The sequence below is a fragment of the Varanus komodoensis genome, unplaced genomic scaffold (assembly GCF_004798865.1).
Source record: "Varanus komodoensis strain SLA01 unplaced genomic scaffold, ASM479886v1 scaffold9, whole genome shotgun sequence".
Lineage (NCBI taxonomy): Eukaryota > Metazoa > Chordata > Lepidosauria > Squamata > Varanidae > Varanus > Varanus komodoensis.
Window position 1 is genome coordinate 26,511,988 of NW_025336598.1, and position 10,086 is coordinate 26,522,073.

A 10,086-nucleotide genomic window follows, 5' to 3' on the forward strand; every position below is an offset into this window, starting at 1 on the left:
AAGTAAAGTACTTTTATTAAAAAAATTAGGATAATTAGAAGTATTTATTCCAATTAAGGACCAAGAATTGTAGTTTTAAAAGTTATTTATCATGTTTACTTCTCTTTCATTGGAAGGCTGGATTCTTGCACAAAGTACACCATATCCAAAATCAATACAGCTGTTGATTAGGGAAAAACAAAGCTTGTCCTTCCTTAACATTTTGTTTTTATCTGTTCAAGGTATCGGTCTGTGACCCAGTACTGAAAATTACCTATTTGGATTCTTGATGTTTTAACTGATACGAGACTAAATTTCAACAGATCTTGAAAGCACATTTCAATAGTGAAACCTTTCTTGAACAATCCATCTTCCTAAATAGAATTAATTTTCTCCTTGTTTTCCATTTGACAGAAAGGGACGAAGGCTCCTCAGGCAGCAGGGAAGATTCACACTGATTTTGAAAAAGGATTCATTATGGCTGAAGTAATGAAATATGAAGATTTTAAGGAAGGAGGCTCAGAAGCAGCTGTCAAGGTGAACTCGCCATCCCATTCCATCCTATCCTTTCCTTTCCTTTACGCCATTTCCTATTTTAGGACTTCATTGGAGAGAAGTCCCCAGTGATAAGTGAACCTGACAGTCAGTGCTAATAATGCAACACAGGCACACTGCCCCCCCCCCCCCCCCCCCAAATAAGATGCTGTTAAAGATACAGCAACTTAATATATTAAGGTATGACAGTTACTGGGACAATTCAGGACTAAAGTTTCATACTGGACAACAGTACATTGTAACTGCATTGTTTTAGGCCATTAAAGAGGTGTTAGGCCATTCTCGTATCATTCCAAAAAATACAAAACATAGCCATTTGTTCTGTAAAAATAAGAAATGTAGCAAATGACATAATGAGGTCATAGTTCTTCAGTGCATATTTAAGGGAATGGTTTATTATATCCTATTGAAGTTTTTAACCTCTTTGTAAATTGAAGAAAACACACATTCCATAAAAAGATATTTGAGCAGATAATTTCAGAATTTTCCACTAATTATGGCACCTGAAAATGTTACTATTTGATTATTCCATTTATTATAGCTACATCCGTCTCTTGGAAGGAAACCCTTTTTCTGACCGATGGCATCTAGCCTTATCTATCGTTAGGAAGATGGGGAGTTTGATCTCCTTTCCAAACACTAGAGGGCAGAGGCTGATAGGTGCCCAGAGTTGTGCCCTGCTAACAGCAGTTACCTGTGTTTTTATCAGATAATCACAGATACAATCAGATTTAGGTTTTATTGCATCTGGAGTGAAAGAACCACATTTTTTAAAATCTTTCCTGTTGTTTGAAGCCTAAAGAAGCAAGGTTTCAGTTTTTAATGTGCTATCATTTGGCTTTTTGGTTTTTTGGGCATGTTTGTTTCTTAGTAGTGTATATAAAGGGAGAAGGTGTTAAATTAAGCTGGTGCAATAGCCAAAGCATCCTAGCAGATAATGCATTAAAAGATTTTCATGACTGTATCTCATTATCTTCGATTTGATAGCTTGTGAGGGATGCAATAATGTAATTTCAGATGTAGCTTATTTTCACTAAAGAAGATTGTACTGAGCAGCAGGGTTTTAATAGGTCCATTTGAATCACAGGAAGTGTGAGCAATGATGTGTGTGGGGGGGAATCCCATTATAATTGGTTTGTTGTGGCATGCGAGCCATCTTATAAAAATGAAGTTGCCTTCAAGCCCTACAAGTAAACCACAGTCATAAATAAATAAATCTCACATGTTTTTAAAGTCAAGAAGATTGTTCACTTGTCAAATTATAAATGATATTGGATCACTCCTTACAGTTACATATGAATTTGAAGTGTATTGCACAAAAGCTACATTGTGATTGTCAAAAGTTTTTACTGATGTTTTGGTTTAATTTTTCCACGCCCAAAGAAATCGCACAAGCTGAAAATCATTTTAAGTCCGTAAACATCTCCCTTTAGAAAATGCTGTGTTGTAAGGAATTAGAATCTGGGGAAAAGCTGAACATTACATTGTCTGTGTATTGGGGCAGATTGTTATTGTAAACAATGCAGGCCACCATTTATTTCTGTTTGTATTTCAAAGTTGATTTTGGGAGTTTCCGGATTCAGTTGAAACAACAGTGGTCATGGCTGCTGGTTGCTTTGTATATTGTGAAGCTGATCAATTTTTAAGTTTATTTTGTGTGTGTCTAACACCAGTACAGCATAACTAATTTAATGCCAGTGCTGTGAACTATGCACTGAAAAGCTCTGTGTGGGCTTTGTAGTCTACAGGGATATCACATTATTAGCAATCATATCTGCTTAGGCAAAGCTGGCTTCTACAGATGGCTGCTTTCAAGTGCAAATGAACTGGTTAGACGTGTCTTGTTTAATACATACTCAAGATTCACAAATGGGTATTGATTTTTTTTTTTCAGCCAGTGTTTCTGATAGCAATGAAAATGGATTAAATGGCCTCCAGGGAATTTAAAGGAACACAGTCACTTTTAATTAATTGTGAACTGGTAGCTAAAATACATAATACTTGTATTAGTATGTCAGAATGTATTTAATTAAAAGTGACTGTGCCCACTTTGTGGAAACAATGAACACAGCCACTTTGAATGAAACATGCTACTCAGAGAATGCTTGAACATTAAGCAACTCTCTGCAAGCTTTCTACACGAGAAAATGGTATATTTTCTGAATCAGCTGTTAGTTTTGCTGGTAGGGCCCAAAGTTGGCTGCCAGAAAGTCATGTTGTTGCTACTCCCTTCTCCTGCACATGTTCCCCCATTCTAATACCTGCCTTTCTCTCTGCGCCTCCTCCTTTTCTTCCTGTAGAAAAGAGGGGAAGTATTACGAGTCACAGCCATGCCTAGCAATGGCCCTGCATGTGCCTCCTCATGCTCTTGGATCGCCCAAAGCTGATCTGAGTGCCCACAAGTTGTTCCCGCCTCAGGATATGTGTTCCCCGCTGCCCTTCGTTGCCAGCCCAGAAGCCAGAGAAGCACCGGCCTGCTGTGTGAAACAGCTTGGGATTTGGGAGGGAGGTAGAGTCATGCATGCACAATGTAGAGAGGCAGAGAATGCGGATCTGAACCGTTGTGTGTCTCTCAGGTGCCACTCACTAGCAATGATGGGTCTTCTCTCTCCCAATCCCATTGCTTCAAATGGCTTCCTTGTTTGCTGGCTGGCTTGCTTTGTATTCTGCCCAGCAGCCATCAAAGGGATGTGGGAGAGAACGGGAAAAAGAGGAATGGAAGCGAAGAAGGAATGGATGTTGCAGCACATGCTTGGACAGGAGGACAGCCACCAGTTGCCAATCCCAGATGTGTTTTATTGCATGATCTTAAGTGTGGCTTACATTTATAGACCAATCGGTACATGTCACTAACAAAACGAAGTATTCCTGGCTGTAGACATCGCTCGTAGCATTGCCAGTTCATTATACAAGTGTGTTGCTTCTGAAATGCTTGAATATATGTTGGGCTTATAATGTCGTGCCGTTTCAAATTGTAAACAAGGTAATGGATCTTCATGATCCAAGTCACCAAAAGAGAGGAAACAGCAGGTCCATTATCTTAGCAGAAACTGGTCTTCTGATAGCTTAATCTATCTACTCTTATAGGTATTATGGCATTTTGTAGCCAATTTTCTTGCTGTAGAGTCTTAGAAAAAGTTGCCTCTGGAAACAAAGTAGAATGTCTTCTTTCTATTTTGTTTAATTTGCGCTGTAAATAACTTTCTTGAGTGTAAGCATATAAACATCTTTTCTCTCTTCACTTGATTAGTTCTGGCCCATTCTTTCCTGATAGGACAAATTATAGTTGGCAAAAATAATTTAGGAGACACAGGGAGAAAAATAGCACTCTTATGTAATAAATGTATTCTCTGGATGTAATTTTGTTTGTCGATGGTCCTGGCTTGTTTCAGTTTCTGCAGCTTGTGGCACTCCCTGTCTCTAAAAACTTGCCCAAAACACAAACTTCTGCAAAGAACACACTGTGACATTTAATCCGCTTCTTCTTAAAGCTGTTCTGTGGCTAAGAAAAATATTGAAGGCCCTCCCCTGCACCAGCCACATGATCGCCTTCTATACCTCTGGCCTATCACACCTCCTTTGGGCCTCCTGCGCCTAATGCCTGTAGCAATGCGGCTGCTTAAGATTCCACTACGTGCAGGCTGCTTGCATGTGGTGAACTGAGTCCCTACCTGGAGGAGGATTGCCTAGCAACTGTAACGCACGCATTGGTTAGCTCCCAGTTTATGCGCTTTACGTGGGGCTGCCCTTGAAGACAGTCCAGATACTTCAGATGGTTCAAAATAGAGCTGCCAGGATGCTGTTGGGGACTGGGTGTTATTCTCATATAACCCCAGTCCTCTACCAGCTCCATTGGCTTCCCATCAAAGTCTGGGCTCAATTCAAGGTGCTGGTTATTACCTATAAAGCCCTAAACGGCTTGGGACCAGGAAACCTAAAGGAACGCCTTCTTCCCTATTTGCCCTCCCGCTCCCTGAGATCGGCAGCAGAAGCCCTCCTCCGGGAACCCTCCATGAAAGATATTAGGAGACAGAGTACCCGGAGGAGGGCCTTCTCTGCGGTGGCGCCCCATCTATGGAATGCGCTCCCAGAGAGGTCCACCTGGCATCATCATCATATGTTTTTCGGCACCAGGTTAAGACCTTTTAATTTAATCAATATTTTAAGAAGTTTTAATACTGAATTTTATTACCGTATTTTAATAGCAGCCAGAGTGGGTCGTCAGTTTATTTATATTATTTTGTTATGCATTTTGGAATTTTTTTTGTGTAAGCCGTCCTGTGGCTCTTGAAAAGGATGGCATACAAACATCTTAAACAAACAGTTCCTGTGCGGAACATCAGTGCACAACTGCTGATTTTCTCCTTGACACTCCTGTGTTTGGTTTTTGTTACTTTGCAGTGACGGGGAGACGATCTCTGTGTCGTAGGGCCAAGGCCTGTTCCTAAGCAATCGGCCACATGGGAGAGCCTCCACCCAGTGGGCATCTCATGGCTGCTTGCTTGTTTACACTGGGCTTGGCTTTATGCCTTCAGGTCCAAACACACCAGAATGCTTGCTCACCACTTCCCATTGCCGGTGGCAGAACGCTTCACCTGCCTTCTGATGCTTCCCGGTTTCGGTCTGTGTCGCTCCATCTGCTTATATTACTCCCAAGCATCAGGATGATCAAAATTTCAAACTAGTGGTATGGGTGTAGGGTAGGAAACATCTCTCCCTTTTTAATTATTGTTAAAAAGTAATTGGAATTATTTCCAAATCACCCATCCACTCAGTGAGATGATTTACAGTGAAACCCTAAACATTCCACTAAAATTGATAAACTGCCTAACAGGAAAATAAACAAACCTTCAAAAATCAAACAGCAGTCTTAACAAGTAGAACCTCAGTGGAACCACATAGTTTTGCCAGTTGCCTGAAGGCCAGCAATGAGGGAGCCAACCAACTTTGGCCAAGACAGTCTGTCTCTGCTCCCCACCAACCACAACTCTTCAGGAGGTGGCCCATGTGAGAGTGCCCCAGAGGAAGGATGTATGTTCCAGCTAGATTCTTGTGGGAGGAAACAACCTCTCAGATTTCTTGGTGCAAAATCATTTTAGGGCTTTAGAGGTAAGAACCAGAACTGAGCTCAGAAACAGACAGAAAGCCAGCAAAGAACTTCCAAGACTGGTGTTAAATGCTTGGCTGCTTTGTTTTGCACTGGCTGTATTTTCTGAACATGGGCTGCTCCCTGAATGGTGTTAGGTGATCTAAATGTGAGGTGCTTATGGCATGGGTTGCTATGGCTGGATGGTCTTCTACTAGCTCAAAGCTTCTTCTGATTATAGAAGGGCGTTCGCAACTTTGCAGAAAAGCATTGCTGAGAGAAAGGTGACCCTCAAATGCAGAGGAGTTCATCTGTTTGCACAAGGTTTTTCACCTAAGCTCGTTCTCTTTTATGCTTTATTAGTTTAAACACCGTAACTTGTATTACCTACCAGTGCTTATTCTATAATGCAACTCTGAAAGCCAAGAATAGCACCAGTACATCTTCTTCTTCACTCATAGTTTGTTGGATCCAAGTATTGTGTTTGAAGTATATTTGCATATGTAATTAAAGGACAGAAGAGGACTGGTTAATATGGTACACTACTTCATTGATGGAAGAGTGAGAGAAATACAGACTATCCTAAATTTAGTAAAGATACATGTTCTCTTGTTAAACAGTCAAGCGTTATTTTCAATCAGCAAGAAGATTAGGGCACTGCAAAACTTAAAAGAAGAATTTAAAATGCTGTTACCTATTTTTTAAAATATAAAATAACACGCATCTGTGTTTAGGGATGTGAAGCAAAAGCAGAGTTGACATGGTATAAGCGAATCTCATACTGATGTTGTTTTCACTATCAGCAGTGAAGAATAAATTATGATTATATATTTGTCAATCAAATTCAGCCCAAGTCAAGAAGTTTATAGCTACCAGTCGTTTTCCTGAGTGGATAGTATTTTATTCAACATATACGCTGCTTTTTAAAATACTGTATTGGTAGCAAACATAATTTTAATACTGTATTCTGTTTCTTATCTCTCCTAGGCTGCTGGGAAATACAGACAACAAGGCAGAAATTACATAGTGGAAGACGGAGATATTATCTTCTTTAAATTTAACACACCTCAACAGCCTAAGAAGAAATGAATATTCTGTTCATTGCTCAGAATTAAAGTCTATTACCCCAAAAAGCATATGAGTTTTTATTTAGATGGGGGGGTGTATCTTGGGTTGGGGGGATGGAGAAGGGAGGATTCCTAAGGACAAATAACCCCTAAAAATGAAATCTCTCGTGTTTGTTTTGAATTAAATTATGACATCTCCAGTGAACATACAAGTTCACTTAAATGTGAACTGCTCTGCATTTCAAACGATTAAGACTGCTCCAAATTGCAGGAGCTTTTCAGGAACCATATTACTCTCATGATACTTCATTAATCTCCATCATATATGCCAAGCCTGACATGTTTGACAGTGAGGACAATGTGGCTTGCTCCTTTTTGAATCTACAGATAATGCATGTTTTACAGTACTCCAGATGTCTACACTCAATAAAACATTTGACAAAACCAGCCTCTATGTGTTTGGGGATGTCTGTATTGACTGAATGTGGTGTGCTGAATGTGATATGGCACCTGGTGGATGCTGATTACAGAATTTTAAGACATGTGTATGATGCAGTAACCGGCAGTGTGGGGCAGCTACAATTGTATCTTAAAAGAGAGCCTTTCATTGGGATTAGATTATTGGGGTGCCCAGTGATTTGTCTCAGAAAAGTTAATATATTGGTAGATTGCTAGCACTTTCGAGTGGATGTGCAACAGGATAAAGAGATACTGTATTTAACTGGCTTTGAGAGAACACAAAGATAGTCGGTTTAAATCATGTCCTCTGAACACTTCTGCAAAAATACTGTAAATGTGACTTTCCTGGAACATGTTTAATCATTACATTTCAATGTGTTGTCCTCTGAGCGCAAGATTGTAGGTCAAGCAGCAGGGTCTTGAGAAGGAAGGGGCTGCATCACTCGGATGCTTTCAGTCCTTCTAGGAGCATACTGTTGCGGGACAGTTTTCTGCAAATTGTAAAAGGAAAAGCTCCAACCTCCACTGTGTGTGTGTTTTCACCTTGAGACTGTTGTTACGGTTTTAAAGTTGATACTTTTAAATGGGCAAATATACAGGTGTTTGACTTCAGACAAATACTTCCATGAAGTCCCATCATTTGTAAATAGGGAACACTGGTGATGTCATACCCAGACTGCTCTGTAGTGCTTTCCATTTCTAATCCTACACACCATAGCCCTACCCACAGGTAGTCCCTGGGTTACGAACGTCTGGATTGTGAACAACCTGTACTTATGAATGTGCAGACGGTCAGAAAACCCTTTATGAATATCTCTAGGGAAAAGTCGTGGATATATCTAGAGAACTACATGGCGCATTTGGCAATGCATTATCAGTGGCCATGTGGTTTGCTTGAGGTGTTCACAGCTTTGCGCTAGAAATACTTGTGGCTATCTCTACGGAACTACGTGACATGTTTGTTGTTGTTTCTCAGTGGCAGCCTAGTTCCCTAGAGATACAGTATTCACAACTTTTTGTTCCAATGCTTAAGCATACCAAGCATAGAGCACCTACTTCCCTTTGGGTTTTCTTTAGCATTTGCCCTTGTAACCAGGCTCTCAGCGGCTACAAAGCCATTTCTGATGAGAAAAAGAAAATGGCCATACCAGCAACCCTTGAGGCCTACTTCAAGAAAGCCACTCCAGTGGTTAACCCCACCGCCTGCCTCCAGCAGCACAGTCAAACCCTAACTCTCCAGCACCAGGTCCATCGCCATCATTATCAGCTAATGTTAGACTTAATGTTACTTCAAGAATGTTCTAAATTGTTTTAAGAACTGTTTCTTTTATTTGTTTTTACAATGCTTTATACATAATGACAGATTTTCTCTCTCTCCTGTAGTTACTTTATTATGACTGTATTATTATTACAATGCTGTACTGTGTTTAAGGTGTTTTAGTGAATACAGACGTGTTTCTTAAGTGTTGTATATGCATAGAAAGGTAAAATGTATACATACAAACATTTGGCTTGCTTGTGTGCTCTGACTTCCCTACAAATCTGACTTAAGGACATTCTCAGGAATGGAACTTGTTCTTAACCTGGGGACTACCCTGTATTGTAAAATATCGATCTCTTTATTTGAGCTGCATTTGATACAGAAAAGCTGTGTGTTTTGCAGACAGTTTCCCTTGTTTTAGTCACTGTGAGGGATGAATAGCTATTTCTATTAAAAAGGGAGTTCACACTTAGAACTGGATGTTTATTTATTTATTTCATTTATATACCACCATCCATAGGGTTTTCTGGACAGTTTATGAATATTCAATCCAAAAATAATTTGGGTATGTAGTTTTCTTTAATTATCAAAGCATAGTCTTGCTAAACACATTACATACTTGATTTTCCCCCCTGAAAAAAAACCTTGAAAAGTTTAAATATTACAGTAAATAGCACTAAGTTAAATACTACTGTGTGAGCAGAATTCCCTTCCCTCCCTCCTTCCCAGCAGGCCTCCACGTACCTCCACTCTGTGCCAGCAGTCTGGTGGCTTGAAGGTTTTCCCATTTCAATATTTTGTAGCATGTTAAAAATAAAATGCATTTGTTTTGTAAAGTAGTGTCAACAGAATCAAGCTTGATGGTGGCTCTTCTTACCACAAGCATAGGACTGTTATTTTATGAGAATAGTATTGGCCAACCATCTTTTCTGAAAGTTCCCGGTAGGACATGGCCATATCACAAAGAGAGTTGCGTAATAGCACCAGTAATTTGTGCTATTTTAAGTGTAGACAAGGCAGGATGTTGTGAGGAGAACCAGCTTCTCAAGCTGACCTTGAAACCTATAATCTTGGCCTTCTGAGATGTTGTCCTGGGTAGGACTGCAATGATCCTCTCAGGATCTGTTCATCGGCCTTCTAGTGCTCAGCCCTGGCTTAAGAAATGAGCCAAGCCAAAAGGCCATCCACAAATGCCCGCAGAATTCCAGTTGCACAAGTGGCAACCTTCTTGTGCAGCATTCGGACAAGCCCAATTCTTGGCTAGTGCCCACCTGAACATTTATCAAGTTGGACTCTCACCTGTGAGAAAGCACGGCACAGTCTGGGGAGCTGAAGCAGGGGAATCCAATAGATCCCCACCCTAAAGGTGGATTCCTCACACATCCTTAATCCTGGGGCACCTTGTAGGATCTTAAGGTGTCTGTCCTAAAGATCAGCTATAGTGGCAAGTACCACTGGATGAAGTTCTGTCAAGCACCACTGACTACAGATGGTTTCTTCATTGAATGCCTTGCTTAGTGAGCTCCTGGAAGAAGAACAGCTATCCAGTAGTATCTGGGAAATGGAATTAAAATTAATACATAAAATATTTTCAGCAAATTGACTATTCTCACTAATCTTTGCTAGTGTCCAAGGGAATTTGATTCTTTCCCATCACATCTTAGCACTCGGCCTCTTTT

At 40.3% G+C, this 10,086-nt stretch overlaps 1 protein-coding gene across 3 annotated transcripts in view; it reads left to right on the forward strand.

Annotated features, from left to right (window-relative positions):
* Positions 1-6,753, forward strand: part of OLA1 (Obg like ATPase 1) — a 113,954-nt gene extending 107,201 nt beyond the window's left edge. For all 3 annotated transcript variants that reach the window (XM_044417727.1, XM_044417726.1, XM_044417728.1), the window contains 2 exons: positions 394-516; positions 6,608-6,753. In XM_044417727.1, coding sequence (XP_044273662.1) covers positions 394-516; positions 6,608-6,709 — 225 coding nt within the window. In that variant the 3' untranslated portion in view covers positions 6,710-6,753. The remainder of the gene's footprint in view (positions 1-393; positions 517-6,607) is intronic.
* Positions 6,754-10,086: the final 3,333 nt, after the last annotated feature.